The 27,728-nt window shown below is 48.1% G+C and overlaps 2 protein-coding genes across 5 annotated transcripts in view; one reads left to right on the top strand and one right to left on the bottom strand.

Moving 5' to 3' along the window:
- The window catches only part of LOC125990568 (protein eva-1 homolog A), a 106,787-nt gene that overhangs the window by 56,896 nt on the left and 22,163 nt on the right, over positions 1 to 27,728 (top strand). The window contains exon 1 of one of the 3 annotated variants that reach the window (XM_049757882.1): positions 26,496 to 26,718. The exons of the other annotated variants lie outside the window; for them this stretch is intronic. Within the exon in view, the coding sequence (XP_049613839.1) occupies positions 26,496 to 26,718 (223 nt within the window). Of the gene's footprint in view, positions 1 to 26,495; positions 26,719 to 27,728 lie in introns of those variants that run through there. 3 annotated transcript variants of the gene reach the window in all.
- mrpl19 (mitochondrial ribosomal protein L19) lies at positions 24,479 to 26,404 on the bottom strand. 2 transcript variants are annotated; one of them, XM_049757891.1, is made up of 6 exons: positions 26,260 to 26,404; positions 25,568 to 25,676; positions 25,345 to 25,463; positions 25,133 to 25,267; positions 24,887 to 25,068; positions 24,479 to 24,812 (listed from the first exon to the last, which is right to left on the bottom strand). In XM_049757891.1, exons 1-6 carry the CDS (start codon positions 26,282 to 26,284, stop codon positions 24,579 to 24,581), a joined length of 804 nt encoding a protein of 267 aa, XP_049613848.1. In that variant the 5' UTR covers positions 26,285 to 26,404; the 3' UTR covers positions 24,479 to 24,578. The 2 variants fall into 2 exon arrangements, with proteins under 2 accessions (XP_049613848.1, XP_049613847.1); XM_049757890.2 differs by lacking the exon at positions 26,260 to 26,404 and adding an exon at positions 25,854 to 25,947.

Raw genomic sequence — 27,728 nt, 5'->3', positions numbered from 1 at the left:
GTGCGTGCGTGTGTGTTTCGCTGCGATAATCAAGGCGGCCGTGTGTATGTGTGTGTGTGTGTGTGCGCGTTAGCCCAGTTTGGCCTCGCTTTGACTGTCTGTTCAAAGCGCCCGTGAGGACGGATGCGCTACGCAACCCACGGATGAGATCACTTCCTCCCCGCGCAGGAAGTGGAAACGCAGCTGAGAGGGAAAGGGCTCTTCCTTTGCCGCCCCCGCTCGGCTTTTCTCCTCTCCTCCGCCGCCACCGGCCGTGTTTTGTCTCAGGAATGAGATAAAGCGTCAGTTAGCTTCAAACCAGGAAGTACTGCCTGTTGTGTTTACGCAACGGAGGTCCAGCCAAAGTCACCAAAAGGCCTCTGGGAATTTGGGAATCCCCAGGCTTATATCCTCACATTCGCCAAGCGGACATCCGTCACGCGTTGACGAAACCTAAGTATGTCTGCTCGGTCTTGTGACGCTCGAGCGGAAGAGAGTAACAGAAGAGCATCTGTGTCCATGTCGATGGCCTTTTCCTGATTATAAAAGTGACGGCTTGTCTCAATGACAAATTAATTCAATTTACCAATTTTTTTACTTCACACTTGCGCATGATACCAATCCAAACTATTTACAGACGTAACGCCGGGAGCTGTACCTAAGTCAAATCGTTTGTCCCCATTGAAATGCATTGAAATGGCATCAATCTGTCCCAGGATTTTTATTGTTTTAAAATGAGAGCGGGGTTCTGTATTGTATAGAAAACAAGCTCAACAAACAAGAGCTAAACTGACCACGCAGCACAAATTCTACTCGACCACATCTACCAGGAGGGTCCCGGCGGTATTCTCGAGGGCCCTTTACCGTGCTCATAAAGTCAATGGCTGCAGCGGCTGCCATAAGCACCGATGGCCTCAGGACCCGTTGGCGGAGGTCAGCGAGTGCAGGAGGCGACAGCTGTAGAAACGCCGGGAGCCGGGTCCTGCATGAATACTGGTGATTATAGCAAGCATCGCACACACACATGCAGAGTGATCAGATCTTTATCTAAAGGACACATTGTTCAGCGCTGGTTCGAGAGTGTGTCTGTGTTCGCTTCTTATGGCTTGGCCTGACTGCGTGTCACATGATCAAAAAAAAAAAGGGGGGCTGACGTCCGGCTTCTGGTTTCTTTAGATGAGTCTGTGCTGTATTTATAGTCCATCTGTGCAATATGCTATCGTAGCAGTTTACTTGGGGAGGCGGGAAACTCTGGTATGAAAGCACCTCGATTGCGTTCATCAAAGAATTTTTCTTGGTTCCTTTAAATACTACTAAAAAGACCTTGGGCTGATTTGAGGTCACGGCCTTGGATGCCCAGAGAGAGGTGTTGCAGCTGGGCTGGTACTCTGCAGCTGTTGTGTGTTAGACTGTCAACATGGAGGGCTGAGGAGTTTTTAGGTGAAGTCTGCACTCGGGTTACGTTTTGTTTTGACTCGATTTTTCTTCCACCTTGTGTAATCAATGTGCTCGGGAAGGTTCCTTGTTAATGCCATCCGAATTTTTGATCTTCCCTTCGCACATTCTCACGGGCCCGTCTGGTTCACCTCTCAGCGCCGGCCGCACCGGGGTTAACGCCGGGGTTCAAAGGTCACAGGATCACAGGCTCGGCAATTGTTGATTGTTGACGCAAAGGGCGGACACCGAGAGGTGCGCTCGTTTGATTGCGCGCCTTCTGTTTCTGTTTGCGTGATTGCTCCAGTCCGGGCGTTTGGGCTTGTACTCGTCGCACGTTTGTGACAGAACCTGATTGGTCGGACCACCGTGGCAGATGAAACTTGATGGACTGCAGGCTCTCTAAGCTCCTGTTGATGGGGATTTGGAAGGCCTGTCTTTGAGGAGCAGGAAGGGGGGGTAAATTCAATTTCCTCCCCTCCCCCTCCCCTACTCGCCGGCGTTGTTTGGATAGCTTGGCCCGGGATTGTCGAGGGTGTGTGACACTCAAGATTAGCCACTCGCTGCTGAGAAAGTGGCGCGGCGGGGATCAGAAGCATGCCGTGACTCAACTCGGGAGGAATGTGGCACGACGGAGAGCTGTCAGTCTGTCCGTCAGCAGAGGTGTACATCTGTCTTTGGACTCTTTTCTCAACACGCCTCTGTGACGTACGGCCGCTGTGTTTCCGCACCGGCAAAATGAAAATTCATATCTGGCACAATCGCTTGACACATTGCGAATTCTGTATTGTCGTGTGTGCTCGTCTCCATTTGGTGCTAATTAACCATGATGGACCTCAGCAGGAATGTTAATTACCACCGCATTGTTTTTTTGTCTTGTTTGTTTATTTGGCCCCGGCCTGCAATAGGGATCATGGTTCAGGGGGGTGTGGTGCTGGACCCGACACTCGAGCTGTTGGCCTTCCCATTACCCTCAGCCGTCGCGCTCTCACCCAGCCGTAAAATAGAGGAATGTCTTTAAGGTCCCGTCCTTTTATTTTACAAGAGGACGGACCACTTCATCATACACAGATGTTGCAGTGTGTGTGTGTGTCTGTTTGGTGCTTCAATGATAAGAAGAAAACATACGCAGCGCATTCTCTTATCGTTCCTGGAAAGCTGTCTTACTGTAAAATCCGAGTCAGGGTACAGGAAGCATTTCAAAATAAAAGTGACTTTTAATTTAAAAAATAATGTGTTTTGGTTGCAGACGTAAAAGAGGCACACAGATTTGCTGCCTAAATAAAATACGTAATAAAAAAACAGAGATTCCAAATCGTCTTTAGCGTTGTGTTACCCGGAGCTTTGTTCATGTCCTGACATGTTTCGGATCCCCCCCCGGCTTCGCCGGACCGGGTCGAGGGTTCCCTCAGCCGAGGGATGGAAAAGATAAAAGGCCACTTTTTGTGCTTTTTCACAGCCGTAAACAATATGATGGAAGAAGCCGTCCATCACGCGCACGCCACGTCGTGCGCACGACTCCCCCGGGGTGCGCGTCGGCACGGCTAAATCACGCCGCTCACCTCGGGCTGCCCTCGTATGGATTTCACTAAGAGGCCTTACATGCAAATCATACGCAGATTAGTGATTTACCACGCTCGCCGTCAGATTGCATTTACAGACGCGGCATGGAGGAGGTGCTTGTTTGGGATGGGAAACCTTGTTTGAAAGGTCACAGGTCATCTGTCATATCCCTTTAACATCTGTGTTTGCTTGAATGCACCTCTTTTAACTTTTTTTAAAGATGTTTTTATTGACTTGGGGTGGTTGCCTCACTTCTTCTCCCTCCGCTCATCAACTCCAGTCGCCTCCTTTGGCCTTTTCAGGCGTCGCCATTTCGCCCTACCGCATCTTCGCTTGTCCTTGTCTCCCCTTTCATCTCCAGCCCCTCCCTCACCCTTCCTCCTCAGAACTGCCTCTCCTCATCTTACCCCTCTCCTCATATTTTCTTGCCTCAAATCACCTTGCGTTCTCTCCTCGGGGTATCAAGTACTCGCAAAGGCTGACGATACCTCATTAGGCTCACTGCGCATTGTCTGCGTTTTCTTATGAAATCCAAATCGTTGGCTGTTCTTCGCCCTCCCTCATCTTCTTGCCTTTGTTCTTCAGCCCCCCCCCCCTCCTCGTCCTTATCCGAGATCTTCCTCACCTCGCCTCAACTGTCTTCGCCCAAACTCCCCTCGCCTCTTTGTCGCTCTCCTCGCATGGGCTCACTTCTCACGCCTCCTCCCTTTGCCTCACCTCACCTCCCTTCCGCCTCTCCTCCTCCCCCGTTTCACACGTTCTCACGCGTTGCCCTCCATGTTTCCGGCGTTGCGGATTTCGCGCTCACCTCATCGCCGCGCGGGAGCTTATCTCCCCCGTTTGATCCATATTGCTTTATTTGGGTTCATATCAATCAGCCTCCTCCGAGGCTTCTCTTTCTTTCCCGGCGCGCGGCTTCCTGCCGCAGATTAGTCCTCCATCCTGGCCACCTCACGATGCCGCGGCGTGACAGGATCACGGGTCAAAGGGCAGAGGTCGGGTAAAGAGCGTTGTAACGATGTCCAGACTCGGAGCAACTGACCGCCGCTTGTTGTGTGCGTGGAGGTCGTTAAATGCTTGAAAGGAAACTGTCCATCACTGCTCAATCTGAAAACAATTTGACCGCATTAAGGCATTTAAAGCGTCGCCATTGATTTCCCTATTGGCCTCTCGTCAGCGGCGCGCGCACACACACAAATTATAAATTCGCTTGCCTGTTTAATCTATGCACGTTTATTCATTTTCTATTGACAGCGACTTGTCATGTGTTTGGTGACGCGTGAAGTGTGACTGCTTTGGAAAGTACGCCAGTGTGTACAATGCGGATCCAATACAGAATAAAAAAAGGTGGCCCCCTTTGCCCCACCACATAGCTCCGCCCCTGACTGCATGCAAGTACAATGAAAGAAGAAAAAAAACAGATGGACAGGCCTCTGGTGGAAGTGTTGCTCTTGTCGACTTGTCGGAGCGCCGAGCTATATGGGTTCCGACCGCAATGTGACTCACCAGTTCCACAATGCCAAGCGGGCCTTTTCTCTCAAGCTTCCCAAGCCCCATGAAGACGCCCGCTGATACCTCCCGTTTAATTGTAGCATGTAATCTGCCTTAAACGCAAGGCTGATGATAGCGCTCAAACGTCTGAATGGAAGTTAGGAATAGAAAGGCCCGCCCCCTCCCGATCCGTCCCGACTCTCTTATTATCCCCTCAGCCCCGGCCGCAGGGAAACGCCGAGGCGCTGCGCTCGTTTCAAGCAGCGCCAGCTTCTCTGTGAGTCATGAAGGTCGAGAAACGTCGGAGGAGAACGGCGCCCCTGTCTGAGCGTGTGCCTGACGGATAGCCGTGAGATACCCGCATAGTTGAGGTTTAACGCAAATAGTCCAGAACAAGCCATCCTTAAAGGTGGGCATGACATTTTTAGCTGTGTGGAACGCTCCTCTTGAAAAGTTAGAAAAATACGAGACGTGAATGATCACGTTTGGTCTCCGCCTATCATTTGATGGATGACAAGAAAGACGCAGCGCTCGCTAAATATACTTGAGGCTTTTGCATTATGCAAAAGACAAAACAAAGCGGGATGAAGAAGAAAAAAAAAACCCACAAGTCCTTGGATAGAGTAGGCGCCATCTCTAAATGTTTCTATTTTAAGGCAGAAAAAGATGCCTGGAGATTAAAACAAAAAAAAACCTCTTTGGTGTCTACGATGACATTAATAAAAAGCTAAAATTGAACACCGAGTTGGAAATGCAGGACAGCAGATCCACATCAACTTAATAGTAATAATAATCAAAAAGTAATCCTAAAAATGTGCGGCTCTAGATGACAAATATTGACTTACCCCGAGTTTGTCCTTTTTTTAAATACACAAAACATGTTTTGATGTTCCAAATGTGTTTACTCTGGATTAATGCCCACAACAAATGGCGCTAATCAATAGACCTGTTTAATGCTAACCGGCGACCACGTTGACCTATCGCATCGATTCCCAATGTGCGCTTTGGGAGTGACGACAGGCTCTAGGTAAAAGTTCACGGCTCTGCACACAAGCGAGCACGTGGTCGCTGTGCGTCCAAGCGCACAACAAAGATCCTCGCGTGTTTGATGATGCTGCAAAAGGCTTGTAACGTATCGATCGGCGCTGCCTCTGAAGGACACGCACGCGAGGTCATCCGTCACTTGGGCGACTTCAAACGGATCGGTCAGACGCCGACTTGAAAGCGGAGTCGATTGTGCGCTCGGGCCACATTTTCGTTTACCGCTGGTAATAATCTACTTTGGTCGGTTGGGAAAGGGAGCTGGCAGGAAGTGTATGAAGTCACTCGAATTCAGCTTTGAAATCAGCTGAAGGCCTGAAAGAGGGAGTTGCCCGCCCGCCCGCCCGCCCGCCTGCTTGATGGCCGCCCCAGCTGAAAGGCAAATATGCTGCTGACACAGCCTGAGAAGTATTCGGGCTATGCTTTATTCTGTTTCCGCGCGGCTACATCCTCACTTTGACATTTGGCTGTGATAAGAGGAAAGCCTTGAATCCCACGCGGATCCACAGTGAATTCCGCCCGCCGCCGATTTCCCCCCCGACTCCACTCCCACACCAGCGCGGTACTGTAAGACTTTCCGGGACAATGGCGGGATTCAAAGCCTGCATGCATGAGGCCCATTGAAGACGCTATCGCTAGCATCTGCAATGCTAATGACGGTTTTCTCCTCGTCGGAGAGCGGCGCTTAACGATTCGGACGTGCTTTTCCACAGAGCGCTCTCTGAGCCCCGTTTTTTCCATTTCGCTAGTTGTGTAGGCGTGACACGTGAAGCTGCATCAAAGTGCGATCTTGCTAGCTGTCATCGACGTCAGCTAGCAGTGTAAGCAACCGCATTCGGGTCAAACGAAATCCATTACCGGAAAGATTTGCCACTGAGAAAAAGTAGAATACGATAAAGGACCGCAGGAGGCGCCGGGCCTGCCCGAGGTGACTTCCTGTTAAACAGCTGGGCCCTTGTTCGTCCCCGACACGGGCTCCACGCCGATAATCTCCTCATGAGTCTTTCCACATGGCGGAGAAGCCGCCGTGTCGCTCGGCTGTTTTTCCTGCCGTCCGACAAAGAAGAAAAGGTGATTGTGTTAAGTCCTCTTGGCCTCCCTTCGGGGTCCGGGTGTGCGCCTTGTGTGTGTGTGTGTGTGTGTGTGCGCATTCAAGCTGTGAATCACTTTGCTGCCAGGACGAAGGCATGAATCAGCCTTTTCAGTAAGTATGCGAAGCAGCGGCTGGCCGAGGTGCAGCGATTGGGAGCGTTCAGCTGTCACCGGCTGACCTCACCACAGACACACTTTGTGAAGCACACTGGGCTTTTCTCTCAGACCAAGAACACTCACACCTCAGTTGGCTAGCCTTCCATCATGTATTCGGATTTGTGTGTATGTCCAAGGAGGGGGTGGGTTTACGAAAATTCTCCCCGCTCATCACCCGAGCCTTGTCATGACCTTTGACGCCCCCGGGCACAGGATCTGACCCGGGGAAGAGGTCACCTAAGTCGGCCTGATCCTTCTGGAACATTCTGATGGAACTGTGAGGGGAAATGTCTTTGGATGGTTGGCAGGTTAGAGGAACACACAAAATAATGTTTTGGAGATAGTCTGGAATTTTGGTGGTTAATAAGATGCAAAAACTTTTATGGGTTTTGACTCGTGGCCAAGAAAAATTGAGAAAACGGGCCAAGAAAAATCCATAAATGCCAATCCAAAGGTCAAGGAAACTATTGGGCCACAGTTCAAGCAGGATCTCCAAGTTTTGGCTAACGGGCCAAGAAAAATACAAGAATTTTGTCAAAATAAAATGCTAATGTTTTGGAGTGCAAGAAGTAGTCTTGATGCCAGACCTTGACATAATCCTGATTTTGAAATAGTTCTTTCTCGCAACTCGTCTTCCACATTGAACAACTCTGTCCAGTTGTGTTAGCAAAGGACGCGGCAACAAAAGTCCTGCTGTTGGGTCCGACCAACAACTGAGCCTTTCTCAACTTGATTTCCAAGTGAAAGGCGGATGACACACGTGCTGCTATGATTGGACGAGACAGCTGCTCCCGCCATGCACAGAGCCCTTTGATTGGCCTTGGCAGCTGCCCGTGCTCAGCTTCGCTTTAGTGCTTGCTAAGTGTGTGTGTGTGTGTGTTATCAGTGAGGTCACCACCGTACCACCAGAGCACGTAAATGCTTTTGAGCTGATGTTTATCACGACTAAAGCTTCGAAAGGAAGCCTTGCGTTTACACTCTGTGATGCTTGAAAACATTATTTAAGGGATATTTAAATATTTGTGTGTAAATAGGTCATATAATAATAATTAGAATAATGGTCCGAAAAGTTACAGCTGTCATACCGTGGAAGGTTTTAAGATCAATGATTGATTTTTTTTTTTTCCTGATACGGTTTGTACCAATTTCAAGATCCACGGGGGAGTTGTACAAGTACAGTGGCGTTCATAAAAAGAGCTTTCGGCACAGCGAGGCCATAAAGTCAATCTCTAGCCTCTGCGGTTTGTTTTGAGCCGTAGCGACAGCTGAGATGATTACATAATGGCCGCAGACCGGGCCGCCACCGCCGCGGCGGCAAGGGGGTGCCACCGAGGGCGCTCCACACCTGTGAGTCATTTGGGCCCAAATTGTTTATTTGGCTTTACTTAAGTGCTACCAGTGTTTCCTCTGTGTCCCTTTAGAAAGACCCTTTAAAAAACAGCATGTCCCTTTGGGCGATGCACAACTTTAGCATGACCACCAGCTAAATAGGAGCAAATTAACCTAAAAGGAACCCCCCCCACCCCCGCCCCTCCCCTGCCTGTCCTCAGGCGGCACTCTTCCAGAAACGCGCTACCACTTAAGACAAATAATCAAGTATAATCTGGTGGTTTGGAGGAAACACAGAATGCTTGTGTTGCTATCATTTTTGTCTTCTGGGAAAAGGGAAAAAAAAAGCTCTTTTCCTGGTACTGGAAATATCTTTGCGCGTGTGTTTGTTGTTGCCACCGCAGCTCAAACAGCTGTACGGGCTCGGGTGACTCAGCTTGCGCGCCTTCGTAACAGCTGCCCGACCCGACCCGGCCGCCGCTTCAAACTCGCTAAGATGATGCACAGATGCAGTCACGCTCCTGGCGGACGGTTACCGCGGTGACCAAGGCATCTTCCCGGAAAGCCGGTTGAGACACTCGCCGCTGGACCGGAATCAATCTCGAACAAATACCCATCGCCGATTTTTTTTTTTTTTTTTTTTTAACAGGTGCTAACGAGGTCCTCGCTTTTTCGTCTAATGAGATAACAAGCCGGCTAATGAGGCCTTGAAAGAAGGTCATGATGTGATAAAACACAGGAGGGAGGGGGAGGAGATGTACTCTTGTGGGGAATTAAAGATGTCGGAGTGAACGTACAGTATAATAAGCGGTCTATTTCGGCACATCCCTGGTGGGCCGGCGAGATGGGGGTGATAATAGACGCTAAAGTGGAGTCGAACGAGCGGAAAGGGAAATCGTGTTTACAGTTTGTCACAGATAACCGGAACGCTTTAACGAGACACAAATGAGGAAGGGAGGGGGGTTATTATTTCTGGAAAGATTCATTAATGACATTGAGAACCCATTTTGCACATAAAGTATCTTTTGTTTTACAAATGATAAAAAAAAAAGATCTTCTAGAAGTATTTTGTGACTTGACATCTCTCTCGGCGGGAATTGTAATTTCCTTTGACCTCCACACTGGTGTACTTTTCAATTGTTTGACTTCTAAAAGGAAGGGAAAGGAATTCAAAACACATCAACAGTGAGAGTAAAATCGTCTGACTCACTGAACAACGCATCCTTGGTGTGTATTTTGAAAGCCTGAAATAGATCAGGGAGTGTATCCGCACATTCTCCCCCTCAGCGTTTTTAATCTTCCCTGCCCATTTGTCCATCACGCATCGCCTCGGCGCTTCCTGACTGCGCGACCAATAAAGAGTCAAACAGGAAACTTAGCGCGGCCCCTCCGATTGTTACAAAGGTGTCTGCGCCAGGAATCTCCCCACCCACCCACCGTTTGGACATCCGTTGTGCTTTTTTACCCCCCTCCTCCTCTTTCAAGCGCCTAATGAGTTTGTGTACAAACTCAAGGAGGTGAAACAACATTGTGGCGTCCCTGTTGCGTAACTAAATACACAAACACACGCGCAGGGGCGGAGGTAAAGGGGGGGGGATTCGAGGGGAGTGGCCACACACTGCCTGCCTCTATATTTGATCATATAATGTTGCTGAGCGGCCATGTTTGCTTGCATCCACACAGCAAGGCAGGCTGGATGTGGCCAGGTGAAAGGTCAAGGCCTGGACCCTCACCCTGGAAGGAAGCCCAGGGCCCGACGTGCTAAGAGGGGCCCAGGGTGTTCAGGATGTGTAGGAAAGGGGCCGCAAAGACTTAAAACCATTTGTCTGCGACGTGTCAGTTTCTATTATTGCCTTACTATTTCGGTTCTAATGATTTTTCCAAAATATCTAATTGCCTTTTTTTTTTTCGCCAATGTTGTAATTGTAATTTAACATGTGATTAGTGCTGACTCTTAATTGCACACGCCAGGGATTGACTTTTAAAAAGAAAGCAACTGTGTGTATGTGTGTAAACCGTAAGAACGCACAAACGCGCCGCTGACTGCCAATTTGGCCTTGATGTCCCGTCCGCAGCAAAACGAGCAGAACCGAGTGAAAGCATCTTTTGTGAGTCTCTCTCTCTCTCTCTCTCTCTCTCTCGCTCGGTTGACATCTGCAGTGTATGTTTTCTCTGCAACATGCGGCGTCACAACATAACCCCGTGCCAGTTTGTATGCCGCCGCTTAGCCGGCGCACGGCGCGCCAAACCCCAATTTACGTCGACTCATCCTGTTCCTGACAGCACAAGCATGCATTCACATCATGGACCCACGAGGATGGGAAGAAGAAAAAAAAATAAGTGTAGGACTATTACTCTTATAATACAAGGCATGTCAGAAAAGTACCAGGATTGTGAAACAGCTAAATTTCACCCTGGGAAACAAAAAAATAAACAGTTAGCTCATTACGCTAGCTCTTTGATTCTTCCTAGCAAGCCTTAGCGAACGTTCAAAGTGAAAAACAAGTTTTGATTTAACAGCCCTTGGCAATAGGAGCATATAATAAGTGTGTTTATAGATGTGAGAACATCATAAAAGTGAGGCACACAGGAGCAGCACGCCAGACCTCAACCTCACTACGAGCGGCACGTTGGATTTTAATGGATGCTCTCATAAGGCCAGCATTTATTTTCGCCGGCCCAACGTCAGGCGAAAGCCTGCAATCGGGGTCAAAGTTGTCAAATGACGTTTGACTGGCGTTCAAAAATCACGCCTCCCACGTTTGGCCGGAACCCTTGAGAAAACTGAGACGGGTAATATCAGTCACTTTTTTTTTCCCGATGTGTTTTGACGGCTGAAAGAAAATGGAACAATCGTAAAATGTCAAAGCCCGCCATAATAAATGAGCGTGGTTTTAAAATTTGGCTAAGCTTCTGTCGGAGGTCACGGTCGACTTTGTGCCCTTGAGTGGGTCAGCGGAGGTGAGGGCTTAGCCACGGGCATCACACACACACGGTTCTTTCTGCCAGTAGTCCAATCAAGGTCAATAGTCGTCTCTTTGTTACTGCACATATCGCAAGGTCAGCATTATTTGTGCGGGCCCTCACTGGAACTTCAGTGTATGTTCCACGTGAGACTCCGCCCCCAAGTGCCCCAAGACCACCGTCGTTCGAGGTCAGCATCTTCATCGGGGTCGGGGAGGCCGGGTAACCCCCCTCCCCTTTTTCTTTCTCGTCGCTGACCCTTGTGAACCGTGCGCGTACAGAACCGGAGCGGAACTAAACGGGCTGGCTCCGGCGGCGTCATGAGAAGAGCTTGCCCGTCATGCGTGTAGAATGCGTGCGAGGCGGATTGGGTAACTCTGCCAGGAGAAGAAAAGGCGAGGCCGGTCGGGCGCTCACACTGCACACATTGTTGAAACGCAAGACAGCTCACTTACACAAGACAAGTGCCGCTGTGTGTGTGTGTAGCATGATGCTAGCACCTTGAAGAGGTTCCGGTCCAAACGGTCTGGTCGGGTCATCGGCGAAGTGACCCACTCGCGTCTCTTTGATCGACCGGCGATGGTTGACCCCGCCCCTTCGGAGTCACGACGGGATAATCGACGCGGATGATGAATGGACTTTGACTAAACACGTCGTGTTTTGAGAGGCATTAACGTTGAGCAACGGGTTCTGCCGGGGCCGCCTATGACGGATTGGATTTCAGCCGTCCATGCGACCATCTGTCCTGCTTGTTCATCCGCAAAATCCGGCTCCACCCTGGAAAAGCGACCGAGCTTTGTCCTCGGACGGCGACGCTTGAAGGCAAAGCGTGTAAACTTAGAGCTTGACTCACCGCTCCTGCTTTCTTCAACAATATTTTCTATTTATATCGGTCCAGCCAAGACAATGAATCGTCCAATAACATTTTGAATTTGATGAATATTTTATTGATAGTTTGGTTCCGCTTGAGCTTGGCAGAGAGCAAAGATCCCGTCTGTAAACAAACCAATAACTGGCAATAAAATAGATTGATGTCCACATTAGCCTCTCGCGCTATAAGAAGCTTGTAATTTATGCGCCAGTAAATGTCCTGCTCATCCAATCCAACATTTTTTTGATTGCATGAAGACATCTTTTCTGTCTTCTAGGCATAAAATGAAATGAGGACTTCATAATCACGGACCTGCACCCCAATGGAATTCCCCTCATGAATTGAAAAGCTAATGCTAATTAGCGATTTAGATGACTACTTTTGAGAAGATAGCATATGCTTCTCAGCAAAATGTCAGGAAATTCTAAGGATTGACTTGGAGGACCATAAAATGTTATTTATAAAGGCAGAAGCTTGACCTCGGAACAGATTCATCCTCCATTATGTCCCACAGGAAACAAATCTGAGCTTAGCTTCTTTCTTCCCACCATCATCATCATCATCACCGTCACCATCGCTCGCTTCCTCAAAGACACCAGTCATCCATCCAGCTCGTACACTCATACCCATTTCCTGATTCGGATTCCAGCCAAGAGTTGCCTCTCCATACATCCTCCTAACCAAACCCACATTTTCAAAACATCCCGCTCGTTCACAACATCGGCCAAAAATCGGCAGCGGCTCGTTTTCCGTCAGGCTCGCCGTCGTTGACGCTCTCTCTCCAGCGTAAAAAAGAATGCGACGGTTCTTCGGGGTCGCGACACTAATGGCACGGACAGATGTTTAGATGCGAGCGAGCCGACCCCCCACCCCTGCTCGGAGGCCCCTGGCGGCAAGCAATCAGTTTGATGTGGAGGAACACAGAAGTGTACTGTACAGTCGCAGGAACATGAGTCGGGGAAGAAGGATCGAGATGAAGCCGTGGATAAGGGGGCAAATTAGCACGAGGGAGGTCGGAAAAGAAAAGATACTCGGAGGGATGGGAAGTTTATTTTCCAGCCACACAAATCGGAGAGAGGGAAGGTGCGATAGATATGAGTCATGCTGGCAAGAGCCAAAGGGGGAAACAGCTGAGAGGTTTTTTGGAGGTGCGCCTTTGGCTCCGCTTGCACTTTTATTTTGGCTCAAGTAAGGTGATCCTCGCCATTAAAAAGCTGCACACGGTCCGACTCCACTCCCCCCTTCTCACCCTCCACGCCGTCTGTCGCTGCCAATTTTTCTTTTTTCTCCCGCTCTCTCTTTTGTCGTGTGAGTGTTTCCACATGTGGCGAGCCAGCGCTACTAGTTTGGCTTGTAACACCGACTCAACACAAAGCCCTCCTTATAGCGAGCCAAGAGCAAACAGGAAAGCGGCCATGATTACCTCATAATGCTTCACTTTTAACTTAAAAGACTGCGTCGGGGGGGGAAAAAAAAGGAAAGCGGCGGCCATGTTCCGTGTGTGTACTAAAGCCTTGGCAAATATTTATTATGTAGCACAATAGGCCTGCTATGTAGTACCTTAAAATTTGAATAAATATAAGATGCTATGCGGAAAAAATATTGAAACAATTGGCCATTAAGCATTTAGGAAATAGAGAACAATGATAAATGACTTTTTAAAATTTATTTTAAACCAAATGTGGCTTTACAGGAAAAAAAAGGACACTGCATGCTAGTTAGCACACATGGCTAGCGACACCATGCTAGTTGTCTCATCTTTTGACTGGAGGCTATAAATTTTGCTCTCCGAGTGTCTGACAGGTGTAAGTTCAGCATTTATGACGAGACGTGTCGCCGCATCAGAGACCAGAAAAAGTGGGCGGGGGATTGCGGGGGGGCAATTAGCGTGTACACCCGGGTGTCATGTTTACGTTGGCGCTGTTCTGAGCTGGAGCCGATAAACAGCCGCGTCTACCGCACAGTCATCGGACACCGGAATGAAAAGTGATTGTGTTCCCGTAGCAGACAAAAGCCAGATGTCAGTATGTGTGTGTCTCAAGTGAATTGAACAATTTCATTTTTAGCCACGTAAAACCACAATCGTGTCTGGATTATTCGAGAGAGAAAATCATAATATTATAATTGTTAATAATTTCCCACTGTGACCTTTGTTTTGCCAAGTCCGAGAGTGTAAAAGACACACTTGCGTGTGTCACCGTCACAGTTGGGGGGGGGGGTCAGTGTAGCCTGAGAATACGAAAGGCTAATCCTGCAGGAATGCTCCAGGAATGTGAAAGTTGAGTCAGGGATCGAACGAGAGAGAGGATGGATTGAGAATGAAGAGACTAGAGAGAGCGCAAGGGGGAGGGGGGAGCAGTTTCAATGAATATGGATTTGTTTCTGAAGACCTTAGATCTTGCAGATGTATATATTTTTTCCTCCCGCTGTGCAAACACCTCATATAACCACAAAGCACGCAACCGGCTCGTAACAATGGACATCGTTGCCACTCGAGGCCTCTCGGGATAAGCCCGGGCTTGCCCTCACTTGAAACCCGAAACATGCTTATGAATTGAATCTTTAAAAAAAAAAAAAAATGAATGTGGTGGCACTCTATTTGTATTTCTTCAGTTTACCTGCAGGACAGGTGTTCATACAAGGAGGAGCTTTTTTTTTTTTGTTTTCTTCTGCTGGCTCTTGTGTAACAGCGCTTACGGTTAAAAATTTCGGTTAAACTAAGACGCGTTGACACAACACAGCTGCTCGGGTTTATGCAAATGTAAAGAAAACCACAAGCTGATGATTTGAATACCTTGTATGAATAAAACCCCCTTTACCGCAATTAAGATTCAAGATTCAAGATTCAAGAGTTTTTTATTCGCCATGTTTGAGCGTGCCAAACAAGGAATTTGACTTCGGTAAATCACAGCCTCTGTTCAACATTTAGGTGACTATTTTAGCATTGATGCTAAATACTGTTAGCTTGTGAGGCAGCCCTGTCCTGTGTAGGTGTCAGGAGGGGAGGGGGGGGGGGGGGGACAGGTTTAATTGGTGTCAAGCGGGCCTCGGAGACCGGGGACGCTAAGTGAGACAGGAAAGCTTTTATTAGGGGACTTCCTGCCGACTGCACGACTCTCTCCGTGCCCCGGTCTGTCCCATTGTCTCAGGCCACATCCCTGCCTCCAAAAATCTCTCAGCACCACACAAGTTTTCCATCCTCTCACACTCGGCGTCTGCTGCTTTTAAAAGCTTCATCGCTCATCTTTGCTTTTCTTTCTTCTTCTCCACCCCGTCGTATTGTCTCCGCGTCCGACGCGTGTCCTTGAGCGAGCGAGGGAATTTGTTTCGTGTTCAATCCCAATGTCAACAAGCGCTGTAGAAAAACGGTTTCTCCCTTTCCCTTAAACAGCACATAGGTTTATTTTTAGAAATATCCGTATTACACGATGATCTACAGCCTTTAACCTTCATGATGACTTGATGTATGGTTTCAAATCCACATCCTGGCACCCAGACAGGGAATACCGCTTTTTACTGTTGTCTTGATGACAATTGAGCTTTCACCCGGCGGGACTTTTTTTTTTATGACCTCTTTTTATGATCAGGAAGTTATGTTTCCATCCACACGCCGCTTATTCTTTGTGTTATTTTTAAGTCGTTCTGTTTCTGAGGATGTGCCCGTCAAAATTTGGCAAAGGATAAACTAAGGGGTGGTTCAGAATATTGTCAGACTAATTAAATAAAAATATTATGATTCAATCAAATGCCTATTTAAAAATAATTTGTTCCGTTCACCAAATCACGTTGAATATGACTTTCCTGGAATGTTTTTGCCTCTTGCTGGGAGTGAACCACAATGCGTTGTCCTGGTTCGCATGTAATTGGATGTTTCATCTCGGTTTAAGATAATTAGTACTTGTAGATGAGAGGCAAAGAGGGGGGAGGCTTTCGAAATTGGGCCCACCGCCCAGCACAGCATGCCGCACTCCAAGCTTCATCCAGCTTCTCTTCAAACAACCTGGAAGTCTTTCTCCAACCACCCAGACAAATTAAAGTAATAAACAACAAGTCCGACCTCCAAGTCCCTCTTAAATACTCACCAGACTTTACCTCCCAAGGGGAAAACCAACAAGCCGAGGTCCCGGGGTCCCGTTGCCCCCGACGACTGAGCCTTAATCAGCCCGGCTGACCGTCTGTTTCCAACTTTGTTTGTTTGTTTGTTTCCCTAAACACGGCAGGAGATTATCAGAGTAAAAGGGGGAATAAAAAAAAAACTTCAATTACATGTGATTTAGTCCATTGTAGGCTCACGGTGGATTTGATAGCGGGGAGATAAGTGCGAGTGGGCTTTAATGACCTACGGGAAAGTTGAGTGTACTTCGTTTAATTGTCTCCTTACTGAAAATCGCAACTCATAATGGCGCTCGTAATTGCATCCCTGTTTTTTTTCTCCTTAAGAGCTTTTTGAAAAATAGCAATCAAGGAGGAGGTGCAAGGTACAAGGGGGCCTCACGGGTTGCCGTCAAGAACTTTTTTTTTTTTGGAAGGACTTTAAAACTTCTCATATTGGCTTGAAGTTTTTTGGTGCCTGTTACCTCGTGGCTCATATAGCACGCTGTAGGTTTGCTGACATTCTGCGATGTTTACACAACAGCGTTTCCAACCGAAAGTGCCGCGGCGGCCGTTAGTTTACGCAACAACTGCGTGTTGGAGCTTGAAAACACAAATATTTAAACACCGGCTCGAAAGTGGTGATAAAAATCACAATGTGAAAATTGCGTTCTGGATAAGAAGTGGGTTGTAGAAATTGTGCTAAACTTTTCAAATTATTTTTAGATTATGTGAAGACACCGTTATGCTAGCGCTACGCTAACGGCGGTGCGCCAAACTAGCTTGAAAAGATGTTACGTAATTGTGAATAACAGTCCAGTAAGAATTAAAAGGCCTCTCACGGGGACTTCATACTTCGCTTTTCGACCGTGTCTGCGAGGGGTTGAGTGTAAAAAAAAAAAAAGGTACATTTAGCTCTCATTAACATGTGCAGGTAGAAAACTTCAACTCCCTTCCAAGGCCAACATCAATGGGAAGGTGCGGAATTTGTCGAGGTAATAACTCGCAGCCTATACCGTCGCTTCACGTAGAAGCGCTAACCCCAAACCTGGCGAGGATGGCGGGCTATCAATCACAACTCGTCTTTTATCTGCTTTAAGCTAAGAAGCAAAACAGATAAACACTCGGCGAAGCGCACATCCAAGGTCAATCCTCCCCCTCGCGTGACACCCGAGCCACGCTCGGAGATCCGACAGATGCGGAGGTGAGCCGGGACGAAAGCGAGGCGACGCGCCAGACGCGTTTCAAGAGGCATGAGCTAAAACGTAAATGTTTAAGTTTGCGGATGTGAGCGGGGAGCTTACCTCCCACAACCCGGCCGCAGTAGATCAATCACGCTGATATCAGACAGTCACGGGAGGAATGTCAACAGCGCTCACCTCTAACCCCACGTGTGAAGGCGTTACCCCCCCTCCTGCCCCGCTCCTCCTCGCCGTGACCTCCCCGCAGCCTCGCACTAATGGAGATTTTATGGACGGACTTGTTCTTTATAGAGACCGTCGGGTTGACCGGACAGCTCTGGGAGCCAGATGTGCCGCCACGGACAAAATAGGCCAATTACACGGAGACAAGGGGGGAAGAAAAAAAAAAAAAAAAAAGTGCCGGCTCGGTTTCCACCAGCACAGGCGCGGATGTGTCCATTAAGCTAAGCTGCTTTTCCGCAGCATGACAGCAACCCCTCGCTCACCTTTTGCCATTTGTTAGTACAGCGAGGTGGAAAGCTAATGCTAACTTAGCTTTGAGTTCAACAGTACTTGTAATACTGAAAGTTTGAATATCAAAATGCCCTGTTAGCATTCTTTGCTACTTGGAAAAAAAAGGGAAGTGTGAGGAGTCTTATTTGGTCTTAAAAAAAAAAAAAGCAGTGGGGAGGGGGGGTGTCAAAGTGTGAGAGCGAAAGGAATGATGAGGCAAGAAATACACCGAGTGGAAGCACAGAGAGATAAAAGGATGGAGACGGAGAAGAGAGATCAAGTGTCAAGTCCACTGTGGTCCGTTTTTTTTTTCCCGGAGACAGCTGCAGCCTCAACTGACAAATCCAGAGGGGCCCCCTTCCTCTGTGTAGGCACGGGGAAAGCACCGAGAATTTTTTCCGACGTCTCGGTTCTCTGCTCCTGAGGGAACCCTTTGCCCCCTCACGGCCACTTCCGGGCCTCTACCGATACCCCCGTCCCCCCCTGCACGGCTTTGCCCCCCGGCGGGCCTGTCACATAAAAGGTAAATCCCGAAGATCCAGGGAGCAAAGGAATTCTCGCCACTTCTTTCCGTATAGTCACTCGTAACGATTTGTATTTATGTGAGCACGCTGGGCGAGGCAAGTGTGAACAGCGGTGATATATACTGTCACGGGCATGATAATATAGCCATGTCATTAGGGCTGGATGTCGCTAACGTGTCCGGGGCTTTCGAGCCGGCTCGGTTCAAAGGAGGCCATGGCTTGCCGCTGGGCTCGTAAAAAAAAAAGTCAGCCCAGCGCCGTTGCGAAAGAACAAACGGCAGGCGGGCTTGCGGATATTAGCGCAGCGATCAGGTAAGTATGTGCTTTGAGAACGGTAGAAAGGTTTTGATGTCGGGGAATGGCGTGCAGCAGGGGAGCGCATCAGAACGAAGTTCAAGCTTCTGCGTTTGATACCCGACAGCTGTAGCCCATTTCCCGCTCGTACCTGACCCAATCGGATTGTGTATTCCCCTCACTAAGCGCCAACGTTTGAGCGTGGATTTATTTTGGGTGTGATTTCACTGTTGACCACTAGATGGCAGGAGATTATGTCGTTTGACTGTAAATTTGAAAGCCAGGCTAAAAATTCTAACTGCAGCACGTGAAAATATTGCTGGAAGTCTTCCCAGAATCTGTTATCGTCTCAAACCGAGCTATCATCACCGTCTCGTAAAAAAGCTTCGATGAATTGATTTCCTCTCTGCGAGAAGGCGCGTGTCCGCTTTCCGACGTCCCCCCCGGTGTCTTCGCACCTCGCTGTCATCAGCGCACTCGATTCACGAGGAGTGGAAGCATCAGTCAGGTCCGCCGGGGCCCGGGTTGCGCGGTCAATGAAATATGGGAGCTGTCGTATTAGGAAGTCCATTGAAGTTAATGAGGGCCGGTGTTCCCGGAGCAACATCTGCAGCTGGTTACTAGCCAACCTCACCCTCCTCCCCTCCTTCCCCCAAGCCGGACACTTCTGTGAAAACTACGGCGGGGAACCGGAGTAACTTATTGGGAAACTGGACCTCGGGTATTGAGTGGTGCCGGCCAGCCGTTGGCGACACAGGCCGGCAACGGTTCGCAGGTCGCGACCTTTGGGTAATGATGTCTGGGTGGTACATCGAGTAATAGATACCGCGTTGTTATCGGGCAGGGGGGGGCTATCAGCTGGCTAAGCTGTAGTAAAACCACGGAAATCAGCTTATCCAAATTCGCTCACGTCTTTTGATATCGATCCGGCGATGGAGATTCTTTCGAGATAGATGATATTTCCCCGTGTTCGGCATTTCTTCAAGATCAGCAAGTGGGACTACAAAAAGGTCTAAAAATGGGGATCGGTGTAGAAAATGGGGGTCGAAGACGGACCGCAAATCTGTCGGCTTTTGAGGCGGTGTGAAAGGCGTAACATTTGTGGAATGTTGAAGTCGTAAGGAATGGGCCTTCTTCGTATTAGCCACCTTCAAGTTAGCCGCTACATGGACTGCAATCACAGACGTCAAACACAAAAGTTTGGGTTCCAAATGGGGTTGGAGGGGGGGGACACAACAGGGTCAAAAGTTTAATGATGGTGTGGAAGATAGCAACACGGCTTGCGTATTGACACCGCTCACAGGTTTTTGAAAGGACCCTGCTTTGAATGCCCGACATCATCCGTCGACCCGATCCAAAGGGTGTCGACTCGCATTTTTATTTGGCGGTCTCGCTCCTTTTGCGTGAATTAGTTTCAAGTTTCCAGAAAAGTGTAGACATCACCAACTAAAACCATTCTTCAGACCGCTCACTTAACCTTTGGCAAATCCAAAAAATAAACCCCCTGGTCAGCTGTCGCGCTGAGACAATGCCATCATTTGTCACCTACAGTTGGCCACGGCCAGGACCGTATCATCCGTCTTCCCGTGCGCATTCTAAGTGTGTGTCCGGTGTGTGTTTCACGCCATTTGTCAATAGTTCAGAGTGCATCTTTGCTCATTCGTCTTGCGCGAGTGTCCTAAGAGTGCATTCTTTGTGTCCACTCAGGTCATCCGTGGCCACGGTGTGTAATGGATGAGCGTGAGGAGCGCTCCCCCCCCCCCCCCTTTTGCTTGACTGGACAATTGAATGCAAATGAGCTAAGACCTCGCTTTTAATATGAAGTTATTGCTTGAAGCATAACTTCGGCCACTAAAAAAGGTCAACCTCAGCAAACAGTCATCTGAGGAGACTTGAGATGATTCACGTAGGTGCTTGCTGGCCTTCTTGACCCGCAGTCATTGCAGCAGAGTTCGCTCTATCCGATCCCGTTGCCTCCCACTGTGACAAGTTTCCAACGGACTGTTTGCCCCCCCGAACCTTTGAGTGCCCTCTCAGCACTTCTAAGCTAAACTGTTCTTGAGACTTGATGGGGCCCATGCTTTGAAAAGCTCTGCGGTGTGGCAAGGAGGCGAAAGATTGCACCAATTTGCCAGTAATATGTCGGGAGAAAACATTTTGACAGTTTGATATGATGATTGTGGAGTTTGTGTGCCCGTATGAGACAAATAATTAGAATTTAAATAGTCCAACAATTTGTAGTTGCCAGTCTTAGCCACCGGGGACAGTATAGCGATCTTGAGCATGTCGTGATATTGTCTGTCTACGTGAATTGTGTTCATGCTAATTGTTAGTCCATCAGTAGTTGAAGCTAGCGACAACTTGCATCTTAAAAGTTTGCAAGTCGGGTCACCGTTGTCTTTTTAACGCCTGGACACAAAAAAAAAAAGGTGTGCAGGAAATGAATGCAAAGTCTAGTTTGTGTTTTTCAGCTGTGATGTGTGTGTGTAGTCATTAGCAAACTCCAGCCTTGTGTTCCCAGTATGAGCTTTCCCTTCACTCTTAGGTTCTCAGATAAATGAGGTTAATAAAGTGGAGCATTTTACTGCCAGCATCCTCCCCCCCTCCCTCCCTGTTATGCTTTCACCTTCATGCCTCCACATCCGCTTTCATCTCAGCTGCGACTCTTTCTTCCTCTTTTCCTCACCTCTCTTTTTTTTTCTTTTATTATTGTCATCGGCGCAAGGCGAAAGCTCTGGGATTTCCTCCTTCCATTTCCCGGAGCAGATCTGCAATTACAGCTCGGGACAGAGGAGGACCAGCTGTGCAACGGGCCGAGCACGTTAAGATTAGGGGTCCCCCCAGAGGGATGCGAGCGCAACTGCGCCTGGATATCACGCTGGGATCAAAGCCGACGGAATAGTTTCCGAGCTCACGGCTGCTTTGCAAAAGTGCCCCGACAAGGTCACGATGACCAAACAGAAGCAAGCGCCCCCTCGTAGCACCTCGTGTGACCTGTCCCGAGCGTGAAAACATCAAAACACAAGCTGTGGGCCGGGGGAACGTGCTGTGTGCGATCCTCTGGAAATGTGAAGAATGCGCCCGACAACCTTGGTGCTGTTATCTGGAGCAATAGCAGATGCACGGAAAAGGGGAGGATTATGATTTGGCCAGAACGAGCGGAGGACATATTCAGACAGCTGCCGCAGGAATTCTGTTAAGGCTGCACAGTGTTATTTTGCAAAGTGGCACAATGGCGATGATTTGGCACACATACACACACTGACTCATTTCTGATTGCAACGCTTGACTGCCTCAGGCATAAAATAGTGCGTCAAAAAATAAATGTTCTGGTTTCGTTGTTCATTTGCCCATTCTTGCATGCTGCATAGTGCCGCCTTTGTTTGCACGAGGATATTTAATATAGAAAAAAAAAACTGGATTACTGGTCCAGACAAAGACTTAAAGAACAAATTTGGCCTTGGGTCCAGTCACAGTGTTTCTTCGATCATATGACCGAGGGCCACTCTGCTGGTGAATGGACCAAGCTGTACAATCCTTTTTTTTTTTTTTTTTTTTTAAACGATACTACAGGAATTTGTCTCAAAACACCACCAGCAATGTTTGAGTCACACTCGTGAGAAGCTTGCAGCTTGTACAGTTCCGCCGTTCCCAAAAGTATTTCAGGAAGTCAATGATGTGGAATGGGACTGAAAGATTTTTTTTTTGTGGGATGTGGAAATATTTAGCATGTTGAAAATCCATTACCAATGTGAAATAAATGTTATGGATTTCAAATAGGAGCGATGATGTGAATTTGGCTTGTTGGGAATGGATGATGGCATTTTTTTTTTTTTGTGGGAATAGTAGTGGTGGATTTTTGGTCGGTAGAGGATTCTTGGAAAGTTTGCTTGCTCGTGACGTGCATTTTCATATGTTGGTATATGTTGAAAGTGGAACGATGAACGAATCGGATGCAAGTCGATGCATGTCAGTAATTAGCGGGAGGGAAAATAGGAACGTGCTTTCACACGGTGCAGATAATGAAGCGGGCTTAACTCTGACATCTCCTGCTTGACACAAACAAGGACATAGGAGTCCATTGAAACATCTCGCCCCTTGATGCTTTGTCAAGTGTGAGAAATTCAATCGACGTCACGCCGAGATAAACTATCAGTTATGTAAGTGCCAGGAATTAGACAAGACCAGGGTTTCCAGTTTCGTCTGTCAATCAAAAGAGCGCTCGGCTCATTTGGAAAGGCGTTGACGGCTTTCTTCCACGCGTTGCCCCTGAACGGAAGCGCAACCTCGCAAACGCGCCGCTTGATTGACATCCCTACCCCGTGACGTTTAAAAGCTGCTCGTGACCCCCACAAGGGCCTGCCAGACCCCTACCGCACAGGACGCCATTAATAAAACCGGCTGCAGGCATCAGCTGCCGTACGCCAACAGCTGCCCGCCTCTGTCGGGTCGTGCGTAAAGCGAGCGCATCGCAAAAAAAAAAAAAAAGCCGGAGTGATGGCGGCAGGAGCCCAGGAACGGACGCAGAGGCGCAGACCGCCCGTGTCATTTGGCGTGAAGCATATGGTGAAACTCAAGTGTGTAATTTAGCCCGGACTACGGGTGGCCCCCCGTGTAAGCGTACACGTACGCACACGCGCTCATCAGATCATCTACAGACACGGTGACAGGATGTAATTTACCTCCGGCCTACGAGGTGAAAGAAGATCCTGTTGCGCTTGTTTACATTATGCATGTAAATGCGGGGAATTTTTTTTATTATTATAGTAAAATTAATTGCTTTGAATAAAAACTGTCAACGGTTATTGTGAAGAAAAACTCTTGCGTGTCATCACGTTTGCTGATTTGGAGGAAAAACTGCGATTAGACAAAACCTGCATGCCCCGCCCACTGATCCCACGATGAGTGTGAATGGAGAGTATCTGGTTTCCTAACAAGACAGGCCCGGCCAGACATTTACTGTTTGAGGTGTCTGTCTCCGAAGGTTGATATGATGTGTGTGTGTGGGGCTTTAACTCCTCTCCAGGTGCAATAAAGTCGACCCATCCAAGTTGAGATGTTTCTCGCTGTCTGACGTTCTCTCACATGCACACACAGGAACTTTCCTTGAAGTTGTAACCGTGGGGCTTCAAACTGGTTTACCAGTCGCGGTCTGCTTATAAAGACTTGGCAGCATGCGGCAGGAGAAATAACCCGCTTCTTCGCCTCTGCACGTATAGAGGTAGCAGGGGGAGGGCATGCTAGGTGGCGGAATAATAACATGCTGGTTGATTTACTGTACACAAACGTTTTAGCTGCAGGTCCGGGACGTTGATGATTTATACGATTTTTTTTTTTTTAAAGTGGACTTACGCAGGCTTGACAGGTGCATAGTTTGGGGCCAAACAAGCGGCTGTGTACGATGATGCCGAAAAGTTGTTTTGGGACGTTAACCGTCACAAGCGATGATCAGCCTCTTCTATCTGTGTGGTCCGTTGCGAGTCTGGTAAACATCTGCTCCTCGCCTATTAAAGGCCATTTTCCCTACGTGTCATCCTGTAATATGGAGAAATTAGAGTGCAAGGGGACTCGTTGAGTGTTTATATACACACACACGTTGGCCAAGAGCAGACGTAACCTAAGGAGTCGTAAGTGTTTTTATACCAGGCGAGTGACGCGTTGACATACCTTCCCAATACCGCAACTTTCCAGCCGCAACAGTAAAACAACTACTGGGTGTCCAGGTTGACACAGGGTGAAATACTTTGAATCTGTAACTTGTACTCAAAGGTTTCTTTGAGGGCTTTTGCGCTATGAAAGCACTAAGCTGACTTTTGTTGATTCAACAGCAACATTCTGGCAGGGCTCCATGCAAAGACAGAGGCTCAGTTATGCAACGGCTGACTGCTTTGTGAGGATAAGAAGGGAAACAGCGCCCCCTAGAGTCAGGAGGGGTCAAAATAGACACGTGGACGTTTTGCTATTTGTGGCGTTTATTATACAGCATCTGAAAATGTAGAGTATTAAGAGACTTTAAGCACAAAAACTCATCTTAGTCCAGTTTTTTTTTAGTCTTCAGGTGCTTTTCAATTTGCTCGTCTCCTGCTCAATCTCGCTGGAGATCTGCTTCTCGATCTCGGAGGTGTCGTACTCCCGCAGCATGTCGTACTCCTGCCAAGGCATTGCCCACTTCTGCGCTTCCTCCATCTTTTCCGGCGACAGGTACAGGTCGAAGCGGATGCCCCGGATGTCGAACTTGGGCCGCTCCCAGCGTTTGGACCATGGCTTCGGGCGCATTTTCACTTGAAGCTGGAAGGGCACAAAATGAAAATGTCACTGTAATCCTATTTTGGTAATTGTATAGATCTTCATGTCTCACTGACCGTGTTTACCGGCACCTCTCCAGTTGGAGAGATGGGCACAGGCTTCATTTCCGGATCCACGGTGCTGTATTCAGGCAAGGCGTCTCTCAGGTACATCAGGTTGTCATCCAGCCGCTTCTCCAGCTTCAGCACCTGGATCTCCTGAATGCGCGGGTTGTACAGCTCGTAGCAGATCTCCACACCTGGAAAACCACCAGTTAGCTGTCACTTGTGTTTTGAAGGCTAATTGCAGATAAATGGGCTCACCTTGGCTGTTTATGATGTTCCTCAGGACAAATGTTGCTCCGAGACCCTTGCCTCCCCTCTGGATGCATATGCCAACAAAGCGATTTGATTTGCCACTGGCATTGGGGTCAGCCATGGTCACGGCAAGTATGCTGCCTGGAAAATCAGAACGACACGAATGAGTGTTGTATTGACGTTAACGTGCGGCATGGCCGCTGATGCCAGTGACTTACCCACGTAGAATTCAGGAAGGTTGATCACGGATCTCCTACGGATCATGTCTTTTCTTTCTATGTGAAATTTCACCGGGTTTATCCTCTGACGTGGTGGGATGAATTCTGGGCTCAGGAACCTATTACAAAATGACATGTCAAGGTTTGCATTCAAAAAAAATATTATTTTCCCCTTGAGGGATTCATAATTAGCACAAAAACGTGTCTTGGATTTTGATCATACTTCCGCAGAGCTGCCACATTCTGCGTTTTGTCAATAATGACAGGCTTGGACGGAGGGGTGAATTTTGGTGGACCCGCAGCCAGATGACACGCAGATGTGGACAAGAAGCCTGAAAACAAAAGAAATCCCGATTATCTAACCACAGCATTAGAATCGGAAGGTTAAAACGGTGGCGTGGACTACCACGAGTCCGCTAAATAGCAACGTTAGCTTATAGTTAGCTCGGACGGACGCACAAAGGCTACTGTTAAGCAATAAAGCTGGCGAAACAAAAGTAGGAACTTACGTTCATCCCGGAGCTGTAAATTTCTTAATAACTTTGCAGGAAATAGACATTTTTCAAGCCTTTTGACGGAGGCTGCCATCTTTGACCTTGTGTTGTCATATGCTTGTACGACGGAAGCCTCACTGGGCCAGAAGAAACGTGGTTGAATTGCAATGTGGACAAATGTCCACAAGGTGGCGGCACATACGTTAAAATGGCCGTAGAAGTTGTTTAAATGCACTTTTGTAGAAAAACGCTGATTTGTAGTAAAATGTTGCATTGTGGCGGTTGTCCATGAATACTTTAATTTATATTTAGAGTTTCTTTAAATTGAAGTAGTCAAGTCATATTTATGTTACCGCGACAATATTAAAGGTATGATTGGAAAAACAGAGACATTTTTTTTTAAGTCAAAGCAGCAGCACACCGAAATCTGATCCAGGCAGCAGCATTATTCTGGCCAATTGGGTCTGCAGGTGTCAGGAAGCCTGCAGAGGGGGGTGACAGTCCTCCAGGTGGGCTGCCGCCACCACCAACACCACACTGAGTTCAAAGAAGGCAAGAAAAGAAAAAAAAGCGTGCAGCTGCAGCCCGGAGGAGAAAAAACTCGAAGAGCCTCCATCCCCGTCTCCCCAGCGTGCTTGACGGGACGTTGGACGTCTCATGTGCGCCACTTGGAACCTTCTCGCCCGCGCTGCTACTGCTTGCTCCTTCTTCTTCCGATGTGGACTTTCTGGTTCCAAGCGGGATCTCACATGCACCTCTGAGACTTCAAGGATGTTCCACCTCGATGGGACTCTGTCAGCCGTCACTTCTGCGCTCGTGTTGGGAATAGCTTCTCTGGCCGTCGTCTGCGATCTCTCCAAGGGCTCCTCGGACTTCTCGGGTCAGATATTTGTTATTTTTATCGCGTTGGAACACGCACTCGACTAATTTTTTGGAGGCAGCCACTTGTGCGCGCACTTGCTTTTTCATACTGCGCAACTATTTGGGTTTATAGCGGGGCTCAACAACTAATAGCGATAGCGCGTCATTTTTACTTGCGCCAAACTAAAAAAGTCAACTTTTAATCGGCTCGAGGTTGCATCGCGTGTTTGAGCTGCGCGCAGGAGATTGTTTTCTTTTTATATTGCGGTTACGTTGAGGTTCAGAAAATTGTGTTGGCGCAGTAAATCAATAATGATTTGGTTGAAAAGTAAACTTTCGTCCCAAATATTTAACAGCGCTAATCTTGGCCTTTATGAACATTTATTGCTTTGCATTGGACTGCTACTGAAATAAACAAGGCAAGTTCATATCAGTTGCCAATTACCTTAAAGCTACACTTGGTGCGCAAAGGCGTGACGGAATCCGTGAACTTTTATGTCTCGAGAAAGCCTCGCGTATGAAAGTTAACTAATGAGCCTCTGTTTTGGATTAACGAGCGTTGTCGAGGCCAAGACAGGCCTGTAGGTTTTGTTTACGGTGTCATAAAACAGGAAGGCGGCTTTGCGTCGGTGTTAATTGGTCTCTAATGGTCACAAAGTGCAAGAGCGGATCCGTGTCACATGTACACGCGTGTACCTACTGTACATGTGCTTGAATGTCAGACTGCAATGAAAAGCTGTTAACAAGCTCGGATGTCGGTTTTGCCGCCACTAAGGCGATTGGCTAAGTGGAAGCTGAATGGCGTAAGAAGGGGAAAGTGTTTTAGAACAGCTGATGACGGAAGCGAGTCATCTGGTCAAACTTTTCAGTCTGAGACTGTGGAAATGGTTTGTTGCAAGCCCAGGGTTAGTTAGCGATAAAAAGGACAACCCCGGAATTTGTTGGGGGGACAATGACATTGCTTAGTGCTCACATTCTTGACTAGCTGGAGTCTCCCTGGAGACGGAGTTTTTTAGTGACTGACAAATG

Source organism: Syngnathus scovelli, chromosome 20 (genome assembly GCF_024217435.2).
Source record: "Syngnathus scovelli strain Florida chromosome 20, RoL_Ssco_1.2, whole genome shotgun sequence".
NCBI classification, from domain to species: Eukaryota; Metazoa; Chordata; class Actinopteri; order Syngnathiformes; family Syngnathidae; genus Syngnathus; species Syngnathus scovelli.
The sequence above is the reverse complement of the archived record's forward strand: the minus strand, read 5'-3'. Positions and strand labels throughout refer to the sequence as shown.

What these genes read in the sequence shown, in the direction of transcription:
- mrpl19 (XM_049757890.2), bottom strand. Translation starts at nt 25,932, where the DNA reads ATGGCAGCCTCCGTCAAAAGGCTTGAAAAATGTCTATTTCCTGCAAAG. An exon ending in TTTACAGCTCCGGGATGAAC is followed by an intron (nt 25,677 to 25,853) that starts GTAAGTTCCTAC and finishes TTTTGTTTTCAG; the next exon opens with GCTTCTTGTCCACATCTGCG. An exon ending in GAACATCATAAACAGCCAAG is followed by an intron (nt 25,069 to 25,132) that starts GTGAGCCCATTT and finishes GTGGTTTTCCAG; the next exon opens with GTGTGGAGATCTGCTACGAG.